The sequence below is a fragment of the Ailuropoda melanoleuca genome, chromosome 16 (genome assembly GCF_002007445.2).
Source record: "Ailuropoda melanoleuca isolate Jingjing chromosome 16, ASM200744v2, whole genome shotgun sequence".
In the NCBI taxonomy this organism is placed as follows: domain Eukaryota; kingdom Metazoa; phylum Chordata; class Mammalia; order Carnivora; family Ursidae; genus Ailuropoda; species Ailuropoda melanoleuca.
The window spans coordinates 81,510,169-81,531,154 of record NC_048233.1 but is presented as its reverse complement, the minus strand read 5'-3'; the positions used below and the strand labels follow the sequence as shown (position 1 = coordinate 81,531,154).

Genomic DNA, 20,986 nt, shown 5'->3' with positions numbered 1-20,986 from the left:
TTTTTTTTTTTTTTTTTTTTTTTTTTTTTTTTTTTTTTTTTTTTTTTTTTTTTTTTTTTTTTTTTTTTTTTTTTTTTTTTTGGAAGTGGGCGGGCGGGGGGGGGGTCTTGCCAGCCAGAGTAAGTCTGGGGTACGCACTTGGAGGAGGGGCCCACCTAGTCTGGATGAACCCTTGGAAAGCAGTGCAATTGGGAAAGGGGGCTGGGTCTCTGCCAAGGTCTCTAGTAAGTTGATGAACGTCCGTCTGGGGCTCCTGTATCCGGCCCGGCTCAGAGGTGTGGGGTAGGACCTCCCTGCCGTCTGAAGGAGGGCAGCGTAGCCCTGGGTCCTGGCTTAGTGGCCCCAGTCCCTATTACTGTTGATTGGCTCTCAAGGGTGATCCCAGTCCCTTGGCCGACCTGGAGTGGGTCTCCTGACCTGTTCGTGCAGGAAGGCTGTGGTCTTCTCAGGGACTTGGGCAAACACTTCCTCTTCCCCATGGCCTGGAAAGGCCAGGTCCTGGAAGAGCTGTGGCCAGAGTGGGGTGGGTTGTATTCCTGTAAAGAACTGGGCCAACTGGGGTGGGGGGGTCCCAGGACAGGGCTCTTTCCCAGCCAGAGCTGGGGAGCGAGGAAAGGTTTTGGGGCGGGGGAGGGCTGGCAGGCTGGAGAGGTTTCTGATGCAGGCTGGATCTCCTTGACTCCATGGCCCCTAGCAAAGCTTGGGCTGAGATGCTGGGGAGTAGTGGGGCTTTGTCCCCAGCAGGGGGTGCTGAGAGAAGGGGCTCCTGGTAGGGGTGAGGTGTGGCGAGGCATGCCTCTTAAAGAGTGAAGAGTGAAGGAGAGTGTGTGTTCTTTGGAAATGTCCCACTCACCCCCCACCCCTGAAGAAGACTGAGTTCAGGGAGAAAGTGGTTGTGTGGGAGCTGGTGGGGTTAGCACAGTCTTGCGTGGGGTTAACTGTTTAAGGGGCAGCCCAGTCTGGAAGAAGCTTATGAACCCATATGTTGGGGGCTCCCAGGCAAAACAAGTCACGGAGTTGCTATGTAATCTTGAGAGTATGGCCTCACTTCTCTGGGTCTCCAGGTTGTGGGGTGAAGGGTTGGGGGCTGATCCATGCCCAGGGTGCCCTTCCTTGGAGGCATCCAGGCCACGGCCAGACAACAGGGCTGGGAGCCATCAGTAGATGGATGTTCTCTTTAAGGACAGTGTCAAAAAGACGCAGGGTCCTGGAGAAGACCTCCCATCCAGCCTCCCTGCCGTATTCCCGAGAGCCTTCTGGATGAACCAGGCTCTCAAGCGGACCCCTGCATGATCCTCAGTATAACTCATTTTTTTTTAAAGATTTTATTTATTTATTTGAGAGAAAGAGAGAGAGGGAGCACAAGTGGGGGGTGGGGGGCAGACAGAGAGAGAGAGCAGACTCTCTGCTGGGCAGGGAGCCCATGCAATATGGGACTTGATCCCAGGACCCTGGGGCCATGACCTGAGCTGAAGGCAGACACTTAACCCACTGAGCCACCCAGAGGCCCCATAACTCACTTCTTGCATGTACATTTAGACCCCCAAGGCCTAGTCTAACCCCAGGGCCTAGCCAGGTACAGAGCACCTAGTCGGTGCTTTATAAATGCAGATGGAAAGCATGAGGGGCGGAAGGAGGAGCTGGACACCTAGGAGTGAGAGGAAGAGTTTTGGGGCTACCTTGAGCACTGCGTTTTTATGGATCCCCCCCTCCACACACACACTTGGATATTAGAGGCAGGGATTGAAGGATCAGGGGCCAAGCTGCCAGCATCTCCTGGGGGCCCGGTGTCCTAGGAGCTCGTCCATACCCCAGCAGGAGCCAGAAGGACCCTGCTTGGGGTCACACTTGTCCATGTAAGTCTAACTGAGCTGCTTGGGCTTGTGGCCCCCAGGGGCTCAAGGACAGTCTGGGTAGGTGTATATCTGGGCTCTTCATTCTAGAGTATGAGGAATCTGGGGTCAGGGGTCAGTGGCCCTGGCTAAGCTGTCAATGTCTCTGGGGCCTCTTTCCTCATATGTAAATGAAGGATGGTTGCTGTTAATGGCTAGGCCCTGGTGCTGGTTCACCCCCTTGGCCCTGGACCCAGGGCTGCTCCCCTGGGGTGGGTGGCAGTGGCAGGACTCTGCAGGAGCTCAGGTGGGCCCTCTTCCTTGGGACTCCTTGAGCAGGAGCCCTGAACTCTGAACCCAGAGACAGCTCCCCCCAAACTGGGATGCTGCCCTGCCCATCCCCCATAGTTTCTCATGTCCGTAGTTGGGTGCCAAACCTGCCGGGAGGTGGGGTGAGGGCACATGTTGGGTATCTGCAGCTAATACAGGGCTGGGCACTCGGGGCTTGGTCAGCAAAGGTCAGAAATTGAGTTCTGGGTTAGTTGTCTCCCCTGGTCTCAGTTTCCTTGTCTGGTAGGTGGGACTCATCATACTTATCTCTAGGGAGGGCCAGGCTCTGATGGACTGCCCAGGAATGAAATGAGATTCCTCCACCCTCCAGGGGTGGAGGACTGTGTCTTTGGAACAAGCAGGGTGCTGGGGAGCCCCAGGGCTGCAGACAGGCTGTGTGACCTTGAGCAGGTCACTTAACTGCTCTGGGTTTTGATTACCCTAAGGGGCTTGGACTTGCAAGCTCCTGCCTGTTGGGCCTAAGTCACAGGGGTCTGTAGGCTCAGGCTTCATCTGAAGTACGGCCTGGGGGCTTCGGGGGCAAGAAGGTGGGCCTCCTGCCTGGGTAGCAGTTGTGCACCTCTCCCAGCTGCTGCTTCCTGGAAACCCTCCATGGTCTAACTGCCCACCCTGCCCCTCAGCAGGTGGAGATAAGCTCCTGCGGTTCCTTACTCTGCGCGTGTGCGGAGCTCAGACCCTCGTTAGAAACCTGCTCGTCCTAGACTCTCCCCAAGTTGGCCCAAGATTTGTGCCCAACAGGGTAGGGGGAGCAGAGTGGATTAGAATGTGGTCAGAAGGGGGCTCAGGGATGTTGCTGTGTGGTCGTGCGGAATGGGTGGATTGGGGCCGATGGGGTGCCTAGCACATGATAGGTCCCCATTCTGTACGTGTGGGATTTTCAAGGTGTCGGATCCTTCTAATAGGACTGAGCAGGCGGATGTGAGGCAGGTGCCGTGCTCCCTGCCCGGTACCAGCATGGAGTGCGAGCCCCCGCCCTCCCAGGCCTGGTGCTGGCTCCCAGGGGAGACGCAGGGCTGGATTCCCTGTCAGGGCTGGGCTGGGCCGGCAGCCCCGGGGCTAAGGCGAGGAGAGGCTGGCTTGGCCGGGTCCACCTGATTCAGGTGTTCCAACCTCCCTGCCTTCCGTCCTGCACCCGTTCCTGACCTCTCCGCCGGCCTGCACCATGTTCTCCCACAAGGCACACACCCGTGTCCCCCTTGCTGGAGTGGTCCAGATTCACCTGCTTCTGCTCCCCAGGGTCCTGCTCTGCTCCGGAGCCTGATACCCTGTTCTCCTGTGTGACAGATATGACACCGTTGTCCCATTCTGGAACCTCCCTTCCCGCCCTGGGGATAACTGCTCCTCAGACCTCCAGGCTGGCTCTGTGGCCCTGGGCTCCTCTGTGTTTCCTCCCCCAGTGTGGCCTCTGACTACAGCTGCTCCCTCTGGCCCGGTACCTCCCCTCGGCCCCCTTTACGCCTATACAGGACATGCCACTCCCCAGACCGCCTCAGCCACCCTTTCCCTCCCCCGAAAGCCTCCCCCCAAGTTCCTTATTCCCATCGCAGGCACCATTTCATTATGTCAGGTAATTACTGTAGTTTTGTTGCTTTTTTTTTTTTTTCTGTCACCCTCTCCAGCCCCCGGTTCCTGCCACAATTACCCCGTCAGAGGCTTTTGTGTCTCTCCCCTCTGCACATCCCTGCCTGGCTTATGCAACAGCCTTGGATGGAACCCCCCCATCCCCGCCACTACCCTCCCCCACTCCCCCTCAGGCACTGGCTCAAACTTCCTCAAACCCCATCTGCATCCTGCCTCACTTCTCCAAAACCACCATTCATCCCCTTTCATCCCATCTGGATTTCTCTGGGTGACAGGTCACATGATGCAATAGGGCTGGGACTCTGGGTTCTGTTCCCACCCTGCCACTTCTTTGCTACATGTTCCGGTCAGGTCGCCATCCCTCTCTGAACCCCGGGCGCTTCATTATCCAGACCGGGCTGGGGAGAGCATCTCCCTGCAGCGGCATCGTGAGGGTTTGGAGCTGAAGACGCAGCCCCTCTGTCCGCTTCACCTGGCTGGGCTTGCAGGCCTGGCTGGGAGCCAATGGGTGAAACCTTTCCTGGGACTCCCTGGGGGCCCCCGGATGGGAGTCAGTTGGCTGTCAGCTTCTGTGCCCTCAGGGCTTACCGGAATGCCTGTGGGTGCAGGGGTGTGAGTCTGAACAGGGCCCCTGAGCTATGGCACTGCCCCGTCGACCAGATGAGCTCCCCGAGCAGAGGGTGAGTGGTCCGCGTGCCCTCCCAGCCTCTCCTTCCCCCAGCTTCAGAGCTTCCCTAACTAGTTCCTTCCTTCTTCTCTAATGAACCCCTCGTGCCCATTAGTACAGGGATCTTTAGTTCACAGAGGTGACCTGGGCGCTGGTCAGTGGACGGGGAGAGATGGAAGGGCAGAGAGCTCATGGCAGGCGGGTTGGGCTGGGAAGAGTGTGCCGGATCCTAGTCGGGCCCTCCTGGCCCCCGGAGTGGCCTCTGGACAGGCCCTCCTGGCCCGATGGGGGTTCCTGGGTGACTGGGGATCATAGAATCCACGGGTCCTCATTCTCATTTTGCCATTTTTTAGGGATGGGGACAAAAGCCCTGCTGGCCCTCCTAGGTCAGGATTCGGGGGTGAGCATTGTGGTTGCTGCTTCCCCCCCCCCCCGCTGTGTGTTTCCTGGGGAAGTGACCCACTGGGGCCTTTCCTGTCTAAACTGTCATGGGCTCTAGGCAGCGGAGCCAGCTTCAGGATGGGGGACGCTGGACGCTCCCACTTTCCTCTGACCTTGACTCTTACCATCTCCTGCCTCTAACCTCTTCCCAGTGGCCCTGGGTCTTATTACAGGCCTTCCCTGTAGCATATTCTGGACTCTGGACTCTGTTTGTGCAGGGAGTGGGGGCTGAGAAGGTTCGAGTAGAGGGCCGTGGACCTGGACTGAAAGGCAGGGTAGGGGCGGTACAGAAGAACTTAAGTGGTAACCCGTGCTTGTCCAAGGGGTGAGTTCCCCGGCCCTGCGGGCATTCGCATCGAGGTTTTCCAGCCCCTGGCCCGGGTTGCTGAAGTGTGTGAAGAGAGAGGATTCTGGCTTGGGCTGGACCAATGGGGCCCGGGGTCCCTCCTTCCTCTGAAATTTCCGAGTTGCCTCACCGTCCCGAAGTGTGAGGAGAGGGCCTGCAGATTCAAGCTTCCCTCCCAGTACAGAGAGAACCCCCGTGTTTCCTGAACCCCTGGCCCAGGCGTTGGGCAGTTGGTAACTACCGGGCGGCCCTGCCCTTCCCACGCTTTCTGCCATCAGGATTTTCAAGTTGGGCTTTTACACTGGGGAGAGGGGAAGTGGAGAGGCCACCGTTTCCTCTGGCTGCAAAATTGGGCCCCATCCTTCCCAGCCATGGGCTGAAGTGAGAGCCTGTTGGGAAAATGATGGGGGACAGTCCGGCCATAACCCCAGCCCATGCCCTTGGGACCAACAGGACAGTTCGTGTCTTTCACTCTGGCCAGAGTCCCAGACCACACTGGTGGCCCTCGTGGGAGGGGCTGGAGGTCTTTTTCTCCTCGGCACGGGTGCGGGTGATGTCTGGGGTGGTCCCCACAGAGGAGAAAACAGCAGGCTGGGTGTCTAAAACCTGGGATCCTGCCCTGTGTCCCGTGCCGTCCCTGCTGGTCACCCCCGTCCGTGACCCACAGTTCTTGCGCAGCCTGTTGAAGTGTGCAGCCCCTGGGTTGGGGTGTGCTGCTCTGTCAAGCCTGAGTGACGAAGCCATCCTCTCTCACCTGAGGACATGGCCCTGGGCCCAGGCCTCCAGACTCTCAGTCAGAAGCCCTCTGCGAGGCCTGTGGTTTCAGCTGCAGGACCCAGAGCCCGGGCAGGCACAGTGGGGGTGTCTGCCACGTGTGGCCGCAGATGGCCCAGTCTCTGCCTGGTGCCATATCTGGTGACGTCTCCGTGGATTCTTAGTACACCTCCGCCAGGTGCCTTACCCCCGACCTACGGGGGGGAAGCAGCTTTGGACAGTTGTAGTCGGTCCCAGGGGCTGGTGCGGACCCCAGCTCGGAGCCTGGCGTGGACCCCGGCCCCTGCTCTCGGCCCCAGCTCCCCCGGCTCTGGCCCACTGTCCTGGGAGGCAGTGTCTGGGCCCGAGCGGAAGCTGAGCTGTCCGTGGGGCCAGAATTGGGTCAGATTTCCCAGCCGCAGCCAAGGAGGAGTCTCCCGAGTCGGCCTGGGCCCCGCAGCCCTCGATCCTGAAGCAGATGCCCCGATCCCACACGCACAGCCCCACCTCCCGGCCAGGGGGCCCTGGGGGCCTGGACCGAAGCCCTGGCTCCAGCACTGCCGCCCACCGGCCGTGGGAGCCTGGGCACGTTCTGCGCTTCTCTGAGAGCCCGTCCTGCTTCGGTAGGATGAGGACAGTCCCACGAATGCCGTTGAGAGCTGTCACTGAGAGGACGTGCGCAGAGCAGCCCAGGTAGCATCGGGCCCCGTGTGAGGCCCCTGGGTGCAGACCCCAGCCCAGGGCCACCACAGCACTGCGACAGCCCCTGCTCGTGCCTCAGGGACCCCTTGCCAATGAGGACCCTCCCACACACACACACAAAGGTATCAGGAAGGATCCCTGTCTGGCGTAATCGCTGTTGATGGAGTGATAGATGTGTTTCCCCACTTCGTTCACTGGAGCCCCGGGTCCCTGCCAGGAGGGACCCAGCCAAGGAACCATGAGGCCACACTCTGGACTGGTTCCAAAGCGGAGGGCAGGCTGGGCTGGGCGCAGGGATGGGACCATGTGAAGGGTTGGGAATGGGCTCATTGCCGGCTGCCCGTCCCTTCTTATTACCTGAGGGGAAACCAAAGCTTGGGGGCTGCTTGGTGACCAGCTCAGGGTCCAGGTGACAGCGAGGAGGGACCCATGCCCAGTCTTGCCTTTCACACTTTCCCCTCATAAGCCTGAGTCCCCTGACCCCTTGGCCTTGTCTTCCCTCCCTCCTGTGTGGGCCCCTGGGAGCCCCCTGCCCTCCGCGTCCCCCCCACTGCCAGCGGCCCGGCCCAGCCCCCCACCCTCAGCCCAGCCGCCACTGCGGCTCTGAAGCTGCTGGCTCGGGACCGCCAGCTTTCGCTGAGTGAGCGAGTCCAGAGGTGCTGTCTTGGCACAAACGGCTGCCGGCCGCCCAGCCCTCTCCCTTCCTGCCTCCCTCCCTCCGCGGGCTCTGTTGCAAAGTGGGGGGTGTGGATGGACAGTGGGGGGCGGACCGAGGCTGCTGGCCCGGGTGCTACCTCGAGGGTCTTCAACCTCAGGGAGAGAAGGGTCCTGAGGCCCAGACGGGGGTGTTTGCCTGAGGTCACAAGGCAGACCAGGACAGCCAGGACTGCTCCCCGCAAGGTTTGGGGAGCAGGAAGACAGTCTGCCTGGCCAGGGCTGTTTGGCAGAATCTTCCTGCCTCTGCTCTGCCGGCCCTGGCTGGGTCCTTCCTCTCCTGCCCACCTTCTAAGTGGGGTATAATTTGCATAAAATTTGCATTAACAATAGCCTAGAAGGCAGTTCCCACTCAAGTGCCTCCTGTGTGCAAAGGTTTTTGCTTTAAGATTTTATTTATTTATTGGAGAAAGAGGCCCTCCCCAGAGCATAAGTGGGGGGAGGGGCAGAGGAAGAGGGAGAGAAGCAGACCGCCCCCCCCGCCCTGCTAAGCAGGGAGCCAGAAGCGGGGCTCGATCCCAGGACCCTGAGATCATGGTCTGAGCCGAAGGCTGCTAATTCACCCATGGAGCCACCCAGGCGCCCCTGTGTGCAAGGTTTTATGCGCGTCAGATCCATTGGGTGGCCCTAGAGGTGGGGCCAAGGGGCTTGTGCCCACTTTGTAGAGATGGAGACTCGGACTCTCAGCACGGACGCATTCACAGTCATCCACCGGACAGACACAAGCTGAGCGCCCACTGTGTGCCAAGCCCAGCCCTGGGCCCCAGGCTGGAGAGGGTGGTTGACGAAGATGAATGAGTCCTGTCCTGGCCCCCAAGAGACCCCGTGTTTGGTCCCTCTGCCCTCGGGACAACACAGTGATAGCCTCACGGGTAGTGTCCCTGTTTTACAGGGGCCTGGAACAGGCCCAGAGTGGCAGGCATGTGGCCCAGGGTGGGTCCCCCGGCTCAGCTCTGGGTCTCAGGACCCCACCCTGTATTTGCTGTTTGCCTCGCAGCCAGCCCCACCCAGACGAGGGCCACCCACCGCCCCTCGAAGCTGTCCCGGTCCCCTGGAAGAGCGTGGGCCCCTGCAAAAGCCACAGGGAGTCCCCAGGAGGCCTGGCGGAGACCCCTGGAGGGGAGGAGGCCCAGGGTGAGGAGGGCCCTGCGGCCGGCCAGCTGGACGTGTTGCGTCTGCGAAGCTCTTCCATGGAGATCCGGGAGAAGGGCTCCGAGTTCCTGAAGGAGGAGCTGCACAAAGCCCAGAAGGTGGGGCTCCGAGGGTGGCGGGGACAAGGGGCCCACCCGGAGGTGCTGTGGGCCCTCCCTGAGCACCTGCGTGGAGGCCGGTGCTGGGTGCGACGGAAGCACAGAGGAGAAACCAGTTCTGGTGACTTTTGGAGGATTTTCTGAAAGCCTCTTCTAAGCTCTCATAGACTGACAGTTGGGGTTTCGACATCATGCTATAAGCTAAGTGGGAAACGCATCATAAACTGTAGGTCCACAGAGGAAGGGAGGTTGGGGCTCAGAGGCCCACGGAAGAGGACCCTGGCAGTGGAGCCCGATCGGTGGGCCTGGTCCCCGTTCCCCGCCCCATGCCAGGCCTGGGGCCCCGTGGGGCTGACAGCCACCCACCTTGAACCCCCTCCCCCCCAGGAGCTGAAGCTGAAGGACGAGGAGTGTGAGCGACTGTCCAAGGTGCGGGAGCAGCTGGAACGGGAGCTGGAGGAGCTGACGGCCAGCCTGTTCGAGGTATCGTGGCCGGCCGGGGAGGGGGGCAGGTTGGGGAATGGGTCTGCTGGGGGTGCGCCGGCTCCTCGCCGCTCATGCAGGGGCTGCCGTCCTCCCAGGAAGCCCACAAGATGGTGCGGGAAGCCAACATGAAACAGGCAGCGTCGGAAAAGCAGCTGAAAGAGGCGCGGGGCAAGGTGAGGCCCGGCCAGCTCCCAGACGGGGGCATCTAACGGAGTCCTGGCGCACAGGGTGACCTCGGGCAGGCCATGGGCCTCTCCGAGCCTCAGTTTCCCTATCTGTCAAATGGGTGTCTTGGTCCCCACCTCAAAGGCTGTTCCAGGGGTAAGGGGCAGGGGGCTGGTCGCCTCTGGGACGGGCTGTCCTGAGCTGGGGTGGTAGGCGGTTGGTTAGCCCTGGACTGAGGTTGACGGCCCCCTCATCCCGGCCAGATCGACATGCTGCAGGCAGAGGTGAGTGCCTTGAAGACACTGGTCCTCACGTCCACTCCAGCCTCTCCCAACCGCGAGCTCCACCCACAGCTGCTGAGCCCCACCAAGGCCGGACCCCGCAAGGGACACTTGCGTCACAAGAGCACCAGCAGCGCCCTCTGCCCCGCTGTGTGTCCCGCGGCTGGACATACCCTCACCCCGGACAAGGAGGGCAAAGAGGTGAGGCGTGGCGGGAGGGCAGAAGACATGGGAAAGGGAGGTGGTGTCCAGCCTCGGCCAGGGTGTGGGGCCCAATGGGGAGGCCTGCCACCTCACAGTGTGGCTTGGAGCCTGGCCTGCCATCTCCAGGCCTCTGTGTCCTCTGTTGGCAAGGACTGCGCAGGCTTTTTATGATAGGAGGTTTGGCCCTGAGGCTCTGGGTGTGCTGCGGGCACACCTCCTGGGTCCCGTGAGGGCCTCATCACCCCTCCACGCCCCTCCAAGCAGTAGGTGGTATTCTGGGCACGTGAGGCTGGCCTAGGGCCTGAGGGCCTGGGCTGGGGGGGATGGGGGAGTTCTTTAGGAAGACACCTTCCCTGGGCCTAAGGAGGTCACTGCTGGGCCTCTGGGGATAAGCTGCTTGGGCCCTGCATTCCCACAGGCCTGAGGTCCAGGACCAGCTTGTGACATCCCTGGCCTCGGGGGTCCTCAGTGCCTTCTGGCTATGGTACCTAGACAAGCAGAGCCTTTGGGGGCTGTCTACCTCCCCCCTCAGCTGGGGTACTTGGTCTAGGCTGGGCAGTGGGCTGTGATGTCCTTGGCCGTGGGTCCTTGGGCAAGAGAAGGCACCTGCCAGGGCCTCAGCTTTCTCACGTAAGTAGGGCCTCCTGGGGCCATTGGGACTGACAAGACCTGTGTCAGGAGCTCAGCTCAGGGCCGCAGCCAGCGAGCCCTGCAAGGGCTACATGGGACTCGGGGTCCTGTGGTCTCTGACACCAAGGCAGCCCCCAGCTCCATCCTGCCCTGTGTCTCTGGGGCTTCCAGGGAGGGGATGCAGGCCAGGCCTCGCCCCCACTTCCAAGTTTTCAACTTCTGACCGAACACTAACATCTCCTTCCTCCTGTCTGTCTCTGTGCACCTGTCTGTCTGTCTGCCCCGCCCCCCCCCCAGCCCGGGCTGCCCCCTCTCCTCTCCCTACTCCTCTGCGTGGTCCCCAGCAAAGCTGTTCACCTCACCTACGAGCCAGCCTGGCAGCTCCTGCCTGGGGAGCCGCCTGCAGCCCCCATCTCCGCTACCTCTCTCTCCTTTTCCCGACAGGTAATGGCCCCGCCCAGCCTCACTCACACCGCATGTGCCCCAGGGCGGCCAGCCAGTCGTGTCTCCCGAGTAGGCGGCCCCGTGTGTGTTCCCTCTGTGTGCATGTGTCTGTGTGTGCGCGCGCGGTGGGGGGTACTTGCAGGGCACATCTTCAGCTTTTCCTCCTCCAGGAGGCAGAGAGGGTCTTCAGGACGAGGCCCTGGACCCAAGTCTGTAACGTTGTAGAACCGGGAAGCGAAAAGCACGGCTAGCTATGACAGGTTGTGTTCCGAGGCCCGGGGTGCAAAGGGAAGGAGGCAGTTCTTGCTTGGCTCTGCTCCCCCACTCGGCCACTGGGGACAGACCCACTGGCAGGCTGGGCCTGCCCTGCCACCTCCCTGGCTCCCCGCCTCCTTTGGCTCCACTGTCCCTGCCGTGCCGGCCTGTCGGAGCCCTGACCACCCCCTCCGGCTCACCCTCCCCCACAGGTGGACACAACCCTGTTTGCAGAATTCCAGGCCTGGCGGGAGTCACCTACCCTGGACAAGACCTGCCCCTTCCTCGACAGGGTCTACCGGGAGGATGTGGGCCCCTGTCTGGACTTCACCATGCAGGAGGTGAGGCGGGGCTGAGGGCGGCCGCCCCAGGGCCCAGCCCGTGAGCCAGAGGCCAGCCCCTCACCGCCCCACCTGCCACCCTGCTTTGTCGCAGCTGTCGGCGTTGGTGCGCGCCGCCGTGGAGGACAACACGCTCACCATCGAGCCGGTGGCTTCGCAGACGCTGCCCGCGGTGAAGGTGGCCACGGTTGCGTGTGGCAGCACCAAGTAAGCGTGGCGCCCTTCCCCCTTTGCCGCCCGCTTGAGAACGCAGCGCCTAGCCTCGCGTTCTACCGACGGGGGAGCCAGCGACCGGGCCTCAGGCCTGCCTCTGGGGGTCCTGGTGCGGAACCCAAGGGGGGCGGGAGTGTGGCGCAGAGGCCTGGCTGGGGAGGAGTGCAGGGGCACTGTGGCCGACCCCAGGCAGGGCAAGGGGGCGTCTTGGCACGAATTCCTGCCTCTAGTCCTAGATCCCCAGGGCCTGCCGGGAGTCTCCCTCTTCCTGGCTGGCCCGACAGGCAACCCTCTCCCACCCCCACCCTCTCTCCCACAGTGGGCTCTGGGCCCCGACTGACGTGTAAGTGATGTTGCTGTTGGCTGTCCTTGTGCTAATAAGTAACCAGACAGCCCTGGCATCTTGTCTTCCCTGCGGCTCAGCTGCCGTTGAGCAGGACTCGCACCAGATAGCCAGGGTGGAGCGGGGGGAGTGGTGGGGAGCACTTTCCCTCGGCAGCCCAGGATTTGACCTGCCAGGGAAGCCCCATGGGGGAGCCTTGTCATAGAGGGGCACATTTGAGCCAGGTTTTGAAGGATGAATAGCAGTTTGCCAAGAAGGGCCTTTCAGGCAGAAGGAACAAAATGAGTGAAGGTATGAGAAGCCGGTGTATTAATGGAAACATCACTGGGTTTGTGGGCAGGGCAGTGGGGTGGGTAAGGAGATGGGGCTGAGGATGTTTGGGGCCAGAGTATAAAGGGTCTCAAATGAGGTGTGGGCTTTGACCCACTAGGCCAGCATTTCACAATCATCAGTAGATGTTTTCTAAAAAGAGGGCTGCCAATTCCAATCAGAGGCACAGTGAACCTGGAGGCGGCAAAGGCACTGATAAGTCCTGCAGCCAGGAGCCTAATTAACCACCCGCTGCTCCGGAGTCTCCATAATGGTTTCCTGGGCAGTAGGAAAGCAGCAGGGAAAGATGATGGGATAGTTGTGGGCTTTTGGAGGAGCCCCTGGCTGTAATGTGGAGAAGGGGAGAGATAAGGCAAAGGGCTGGTTGGAGGAGCTGAGGGGATTCAAGCCAAAGCCCTGCTGGCGTGACCTAGCCTGAGGACTCGGTGACCAAGTGGAGGAGAACATGGACTCCAGTTTAGTTGGGGAAGACATGACTGAGTCTGAGGGCCCCAGTAAAGTAGGGGCTACGTTTGTAGGGGCTGCAGAGCATGGAGCTTTGGTGTGCCTGTCATGAGGTGCACTGAGCTCTCCTGCCCACTAGGGGCAAGGTGAGGGGTTTAGGGGTGAGATCCAGCTTAGGTCAAAGGTCTATCCCAGGGACTTCTGGGGCTGTCCCCTCCTTGGCTTGGCGCCGGGTTCCTGGGGAAGTTGGGGTCTTGGGGTCGAGGGAGAGAATGCCAGGCCCCAGCCCCAGGTCTGCTTGCCTCTCCCTCCCTCGGTTCATTCCTTCTGCCTGCTCTATCCTCCCTGCGTGAGCTGGGTGGGCGAGCCCCCGCCAGCCCCCACAGCCCCCTCTGCTTTCCTCCAGTACCTGTGCCCTGAGCGGGCTGGCTCGTGCCTGTCGCCACCGAATCCGGCTTGGGGACTCCGAGAGCCACTACTATATCTCGCCGTCCTCCCGGGCCAGGGTGAGTCGTCCAGTGGGAGGGTCGCTGGGCTTCTTAGGGCCACACTGGGCTGGGACTCTGGGCCCCAGGCCTAGGAGCGCAACCTTGATCGGCAGAGCAGGGCACGGGCTCAGAGAGGTACGGAGACCAACTCGGGCCACACTGCCAAGCCTGGTGAATTAGTTTGTCATTACTGCAGAACCAATTACCATAAACTTAGTGGCTTAAAACAACCCGCATTTATTATCATGGTCTCCCTGGGGCAGGAGTCAGCACGGCTTCACTGGATCTCCTGCTCAAGGGCCTAGGGACTGCAGTCAGGGAGCAGGCTGGCCGCATCCTTTCTGGAGATAATGGTCCTCTTCTGAGCTCACGTGGCTCTTGGCAGGACTCAGTCACTCAGGGGCAAAGGACTGCGGTACCTGTTCGCTTGCCGAAACCTAATCATGGGAGTGACGTTAGAATTCAGGTTAAAGTTCCAGGGTCCTGCCTCCCAGCTCAGGCTCTGGCCCCAGGCTTTTGAGAAGGTTCTGAGGCCTGTTACTCGAGCTTGCAGTTATGGTGGGTGCCGCCAGGCCTCTGGGAATCCCAGCTTCCGCCCTCACCTGCCGAGTGGCCCAGGCTGGGTCAGTGGACCTCAGTAAGCTGGGAGATGGAGGGGGTGGTCCCCATTCCTCTGTCCCTTCACAGACCATGAGTAGGATCGTAAGGAACAAAAGAGAATGCGTTAGAAGATTCTGAAGCTTGGTGCAAAGGTGACACAGTGTGGATGGGCCCTTTTGTAGGAACCATCGCCTGCCCTTGACCTACTAGAGGCTGCTCGTAGGGATCAAAGTGGACAGATGGCCCCGTTGCCTGGCAGCTTGTCTGGTCCTGACGTTGTCCTAATGTATCCCACAGCAGCGAGCTGAGCTCCTTTGCAGATGGGGAGTCTGTGCCTTAGAAAGGAGGGGTGTGACCTGGATCTGGGGCCTCCCCATTCTGAGCACAGTCCGCTTTCCCTGCAGCCTCCACACCGAGCCTCTGTGCCCAGAGCCCTTTCCAGTGGCCTTTTTCTGATCCCCACCGGGGCTCAACAGAAGGAGCCTCACCCAACCTTCTGTGCCTGGCAAAACCAAATCTATAGACATAGAAACTAAAACCAGCACTATAGAACCGTGTTTCTTCCAGGCCTGCATGTGTCTGCGTTGGGCAGAGCTGGGATGGGAGATGAGAACGGTGTGACATTTTAGGAGGAGGTCCCCACCCTGAAGAGACCAAGGAATGTGGCATCCATAGGGAGAAGAGGTTTCCATACCGAAAGCACAGCCCTGGGGAGAGAACGCCACAGCTCCCTGCCACTCCTTGCTCACCAGCCTCCCGTGGGCGCCCGCTGGCACCCAGGAAGCACCACGGCCTGGCACACCCACTTATACCGCGCCATCTCTGCCTGTCCTGAGCCACAGCAGTTAGTCCCCTCACCGGGGCGCCCCTCTCTCACACTCACTGGGGCCGCCAGTCCCCGCACCCACTTTGTCCTCCTGGCAAGGACTCCTGTGTGTTTGAGGGCTCCCTCCCTGTGACTCTGGGCCCCTCAGGCCCCCACACACTTAGCGTCCTGCCCCTGGAGCGCTGGACGCTGAGTGGGCACTGTGGCGGGTACAGCTGCCGCCGGCCTTCTGCCCTGCCTTCGGTTGGGTTCCCTAGAAGCTGAGCCTGAGATGAGGATTTTATGCCATTCTTAGGAGGAGTGAGGGAAGCAGAATGGGGGGGGGGCAAAGGAGGGTGTGGCATCAGCAACCTGATCCCTAGAGGCTCTGGAGCCCAGGGTGGGTTTCACCCTGAGGCAAGGGGGCTGGCCTTTTAAACACCACATGCCAGCCAGTCATTGGCTGTGGTATGTCGGGCTAGGGGGTACGGAGGGGCACCAATGAGCCCTTAGTGGCCAACACTCTCAGCAGTGCGGAAAGAGCCCCACCCACCCTGGGGAAGGGGCCTGGGCAGGGTACCAGCAGCACCCTCTCTGCGGTTGGAGAGCCTTCGTGGAAGGGCCCACATCTGAGCCAGCTTGGGGTCCATGGTGCCCAGCACAGGGCCTGGCATGGAGCAGGCTGCAGGCCAGGCCAGGGACTTCAGGCCTGGGGATCCAGGGCAGCCCTGGTGTGCAGCTTCCGATCCCCCTGCCTATCCTGGCATGACGAGGAGCACCGGGCCAAGGCCTGGCTGGCCAGGGCCTCCAGCACCCAGAGCAGGCAGGCCCCTCAGGATGAGCGTGGATTCAGGGCAGGCCGCCTGGTTTCACCTTCTAGTCCAGCCACTTAGTGTCTCCGTGGCTTCTCTAATTGTTGCCCGGGAGCTTTGTTCTTGGGAGTGTCTGTTTTCCCCATGTTTAAGCAGGAATGAGTGTCTCCCTCGCTGGGTGCATGGGCTGGAGTAAATGCTAGTTGCTGCTATTGTTTTTATTGGGAGTAGTACTAATACCACTGTTGGTAATTATTGATATATTTTTTAAAGATTTTATTTACTTAGAGATCAAGGGGGGCGGGCAGAGGGAAGGGGAGAAGCAGACTCCCCCGCTGAGCGAGGATCCCGACGGAGGCTCGATCCCAAGACCTTGGGATCATGACCTGAGCCAAAGGCAGACACTTAACCAACTGAGCCGCCCAGGTGCCCGGGTAATTAAATTTTAGAGCTCAGCCCTGTTCAACTCCGGGAGCATTATCTGGCTCTGGGACGTGGGGTTTCCCGCTCTGGTCTCTGATCTGCCCTGGCTTTGGGGGGGACCGCAAGTGCGAGGGCTGGCACGTCACAGCCTCCCCGCTTCTGTCCCCAGATCACCGCAGTGTGCAACTTCTTCACTTACGTCCGCTACATCCAGCAAGGCCTGGTGCGGCAGGAAGGTGAGCGCCCCCTGGCGGCCGGCGCGGGTGGCCCGTGGGAGGGAGCGGGCGGGCCAGCAGCCGCGATGGGGTCAACCTTTGTGGTTTGTTACCCCGACAGGGGGGAGGGGTCTGCCAGGCGCTGCCAGGTCACGCTGCCTTCTCCCACCCAGAAACTTCTCCCAGGCCCCGGGGCTTGTGGGGACTGCACCCTGGTACCGGCCTGGCATTGGAAGCCCTGCACGAGGGGGTGTTCCTTGTGGATCTCCTCCCCACTTTGGGTGGCCTCCTCATGGTCATTCGACACCAGCTGCCACCTCCCACTTCATGCTTGTCCACCCAGCAGGCCCTCCATCCACCTGTCGTCCCCTCTACCCCTGTTCTGCAAGGCCTAGCGTCTCGCTCCTCCACCAGACTTGTCAGTTTGGAGTCTGAGTCTCTCCTCCCCAGCTTGGGCGTCAAGACCTTGGAGGGGAACTTGGACTGCTCCCGTGGCTCTGCTGACCGCTCAGGGTCACTGAGACCCCGGGGAGATGGGGTTGGGCAGCATCCGTAGCCCGCCAAATGTGTGGCGGTGTGCTCGTGCATGTGGGTGTCGGGCCGTGGGGGTGAGGCCACGTCTGCCGCCGGCATGCTGGTGCGGCGTGTGTTCGGCACTCAACAGTTTGCAAGGCCTTAGTGTGGAGCCTCGAAGAGGTCCGGCCACTCACTGAGTTCATCTGTGCTGGGGGCCTAGGGAGCCCTAGGTGCCTGCCAGCTGCCCTGCCCAAAGCCAGGGGAGAGGGGCCAGGTCATCTGCCTGAGGGGACCGTCCCTGAGTGGTCCACCTTCTTTCCGCCTGCAGCGGAGCCGATGTTTTGGGAGATCACAAGGCTGCGGAAGGAGATGTCGCTGGCCAAGCTCGGCTTCTTCCCCCAGGAGGCCTAGGGCGTGGCCCGGGCCTAGAGAGGGGCTCTGAGCAGCAGCCGACACCTGCCCCAGCACAGACAGACAGGAAGACAGGGTCCTGGAGCCAGCACTGAGCCAGAAGCTGAGCAGATGGACAAATGGCCAGGCCGTGGACGCCTTCCTGAGCTGGTACCAAACCTTCATCCCAGGACAGACAGGACCTCATAAGCTGACCCCTCTCTCTTCACCAGTGGCCCAACAGCCATCAGGAGACTTTCAAGAAAGCACCAAAGACCAAGGAGCTTGGACTCATAGTCAGGGGCTCAGCCCTTGGGAGGGGGTACCTGGGGCAACACCTCCTTTGCAGGCCTGGGAGCTGCTGCTCGCAGGTGCCTTGTTGCTGCCACATCCTCAGAAAGGGGCCATGGTGGGTGGCCTGACTTCCAGGGTATCCCCCCCAACCTCCGTTCCCAAGCCCTGGGCCACCAGCACCCTCTTGTGGCCATCCCTCACCCATTCCCAGGCCGCCTCCCTGTCGGACCGGCCCCCAGCGGGCCAGCTGTCTCCAGTGTCCGAGGGGCGGTGGGGCCACAACGGGCTGTCAGGGACTCGCACACCAACCTGTATCTGCTTGAGAACTGCCCCCAAACTGTTCTTAAGATGGATCAGGGCCCCTCCTCCATGCACTTGACCTTCCCCCCCCCCACCCGAGCCCTGTGCTTCAGGAGGCCCTGCCCCCACCACCGCTGGAAGGATTAGGGTACTCTTCTCCCAAAGTGCAGCACAGGCAGGGCCTCGGGGCCCCGGGTCTGTGTTCCGCTGTGGGCGGCCATTCAGACAGTGGGGGCTGAGACCGCTGAGCCCTGCACACACAGGACTGGGGTAGGGTGGGCAGGACCCAGGCCCTCCTCACCCCTCACAGCCCACTTGGGACTGGGGTCCAACCTGGATACATCCCTCAGCACAGCTGATTTTCTCCTTTGAGTGGAATGTGACCCGATCTCTATTTAATAAAGGAAGGCTTTGTTGGTAGGGGTGGGCAGCCGCGCGCCTTCACTCGGGCGCCCTGGGGTCCGGGCCAAGGCTTGGGCATCTGAAGGAATGAAACCAAATCCTTCCCCAGCCCGCCCTCGTGCTTGGGATTAGGCCCAAATCCTGAAGGGATTGCTGTAGGGAGTACCACTCGAGCCCTCTCCAGGGGTCCATGGGGATGTGGGTTATCAGGGCCGGGCCCAGCTTCCTCTCCCCTGCGGAGGGCCCTGCTGTGGGGACAGAGCAGCCGTGCTGAGGCTGCCTCTCGCGCTGTCTCAGGGGCACCTTGGGCAGATCCCCCTCTGGCCTCCCTGTCTCTGTCTAAGGGGAGGTTAGAGTTCAGAATCAAAACCTTGAGGCTGCCTGGCGAGGGCAAGACGGTGTGGATTGATTGGTGATGTCTGCCAGCAGCACGGGCAGGGAGGGCAGGGATTTGACAGCTCGGGCCTTTCCAGACCTGCTTGCAGATGGATTCTTAGCAAGGGCCGGGCGTCCCAGGGTGGACCTGGGGAGGTATCCTGTGATTCCAGATCCCCTCCCCACCTGTAGGGGTGTGGGTCCAGGCCCATGGGGGTCCCGGAGAGGCGGGGAGCATAGCAGCTTCTGGGTCAGTGTGTACTGGGGCTGGTGAGGGGGTCCCTACTGGCCTGAGGCTGGCTGTGGGCTGGCCAGGACTCTGTCAAGGCCACCCAACCCTATCACTCCCTCCAGCCAGTAGCCCTTTTGCTGTTGGATTCCCCTTCTCTCCCCCCACTTCGTCTCCTCTTCTTCCCCTCCCATCTGTGACTTGAATCCCCTCCCTCTCCCCGCCCCTCAATATCCACTGGTCAGGTCTCCTATGACAGACGTCCAGTGGCGTGACAAATGCAGGGCAGTGCCTCTGCCAAACACGGTCCCCGGTGCTGGGGGTGCTTGAGCTGAGCGGCTCGGCAGGGAGACTGGCAATAAAAACAATGCCCTGGTAACATCTCCAGGGTGTCGGGGGAAGCACGGAAATCGACGAGGGTGTCAGGGCAGGGTGTGTGCGGCCACGTTACACAGGGTGACCCCGACATCCTCTCCTGCATACCTGCCTCTTTCTGCCCTCCTCTCGGTCAGTCCTGGGTCAGCTGGGGAGAAAGAGAACGAAGGTCCGGGCCCTGAAGCTTCTGGGGCCTTGGACAAGCCACCCCCAGGGCCGAGGAGACACCAGGCCACGTTTCAGAGCCCTTGCAGAGGGTCCCACAGCCCAGGCTTGCTCGGCCTGCCCCTGGGAGAGGATTTCCTGTCAGGCCTGGGTGGGGCTGCGGTGGGCCACCCACAGCGGAGATACTTGGGTGGGGTGCTTGTGAGGGACCCAGGGACACATAGTCTGGCCTCAGGACCTCCCGACGGTAGCTAATATCTGAGCGCTAACATCAGCCCCAGGGCTGCCTCCGCGCCCTTTAAGCAAACCCGTGCACTTCACCTCAGAACCGTCCCAGGAGCTTCTACTGTTTCCCCATTTTGCAGATGGATCCCCCGAGGCACTGAGAGGCCACACTCGGACAAGGGTGCCCCCAGGACAGGAGTGCTTGAGCCCGGCTGCAAAGCCCCATCCAGGACTCCTTTCCCTGAACACCTGCCTTGCACCTGGCGCAGGACCGGGCTCTTTCTTCCCTGTTGCTCGGAGATGGAGAAACCAAGTCTCGGGGGGTGTGGGGCTGGATTTTTATCAGGCTTGCTTCCCACATTTTTTTCTCCGGTTACATCTGCCCCCACCCCCACTCTTCAGGCTTCTGGGGGTGACTGGGGGCTTTCCGGAGGGAGGGGCTCAGGGCTTTGGCTCTTGGAGTTGGGAGAGGAGGGTTAGTGGACATCAGCCGGACAGAAGCTCCTCTCAAGTGCATTTTCTAGATAACTCTCTAAGTGCTCCTGGCCAATGTGGTCATCTCTTAAAAGCTCGCTCCAATCGCGGCCATTGAGCCTGAGCCCACGTGGGCCGTCCATGTTGCTCTGCTGTGTCACGTTTTACCATCTGCCGAGCCCGCCCTGATTGGATGTTGTCTTTGCTTTCAATTCCTGTGCATTCCTCGGTAAACACCGAGAAGCGGGTTAGCCACGTGATATGTTGTCGTTCTGTCCTGGATTTTCCGAGGAACCTCCCAACTGTCTTTCGTAGAAGTGGTCCCATGTTACGATCCTGCCAACAGTACACTGGGGTGCCAACAGCACACTGGGGTTCTTGTTTCTCCACATCCTCCCCAATATGTGTCACATCGGTGTTTTTTGATAATTGCCATCCTAATGGCTGTGATATCTCACCGCGGTTTTGATGCGCATTTCTCCAAGGCTAATGCCCTTGAGCATCTTTTCCTATGCTTGTTGGCCTCTTCCACGCAGCTGCCTGGAACTAAGGGGCGTTCTGAGGAGCCCTACCCCGTACCCTAGTGTTGCCTCCAGGGGGAGACTTTCATGGCTAGTCAGGCCACAGCTCTTTTGTTATTCTGTGACCCCCGCCGCCCCCCCCACGGCAACAAGTTGTGTCCAGGGCCTAATAACCAAGCCCACAGTGTGGTGGGCTCAAAGCCAAGTTGCAATGCTCTGACTCGAGTCTATTTCGTGTGTCCGTTGTAGAACACAGGCCTGGGCTTTAGGACTGCTCTTTCTGGTAGCCCCGAGCTTTCCCCCCACGCCCCAGCTGGGCTACTGCTAGCCCTCTGCCGCTTGCCCGAGCCCCGCGGGCCTGGGCAAGTATCACTCGGCTCCATGACCGTGGCTAGGGGCTCCACAGGGGGTGGAGACTTGAGCGTGTCCCACGAGAGGCCTGCGTGTCCGCTCCCAGGCAGGAGGAGCTCTGCAGGGGCCGGGCCAGGGGCCAGCCACGGGTTGGAGGGGCTCAACCTCGAGCAGGCACCCTCCCCCTCCAAAATGCTCCAGCTGGCCAGACCCTCCCTTGCCTTTTGGCTAGTTCACCCCTCCCCCTGCCTCA

General features: G+C 60.9%; 1 protein-coding gene across 4 annotated transcripts in view; it reads left to right on the top strand.

The window, feature by feature from the left end:
• The window catches only part of RAB3IL1 (RAB3A interacting protein like 1), a 20,399-nt gene extending 2,363 nt beyond the window's left edge, over positions 1-18,036 (top strand). The window contains exons 1-10 of one of the 4 annotated variants that reach the window (XM_011233609.3): positions 1,400-4,444; positions 8,385-8,637; positions 9,025-9,120; positions 9,219-9,296; positions 9,552-9,770; positions 11,315-11,443; positions 11,538-11,650; positions 13,180-13,279; positions 16,071-16,137; positions 16,961-18,036. In XM_011233609.3, coding sequence (XP_011231911.1) covers positions 4,269-4,444; positions 8,385-8,637; positions 9,025-9,120; positions 9,219-9,296; positions 9,552-9,770; positions 11,315-11,443; positions 11,538-11,650; positions 13,180-13,279; positions 16,071-16,137; positions 16,961-17,043 — 1,314 coding nt within the window. In that variant the 5' untranslated portion in view covers positions 1,400-4,268 and the 3' untranslated portion in view covers positions 17,044-18,036. The other 3 variants (XM_019806979.2, XM_019806977.2, XM_034645428.1) reach the window with 3 other exon arrangements.
• The last annotated feature ends 2,950 nt before the right edge of the window (positions 18,037-20,986 follow it).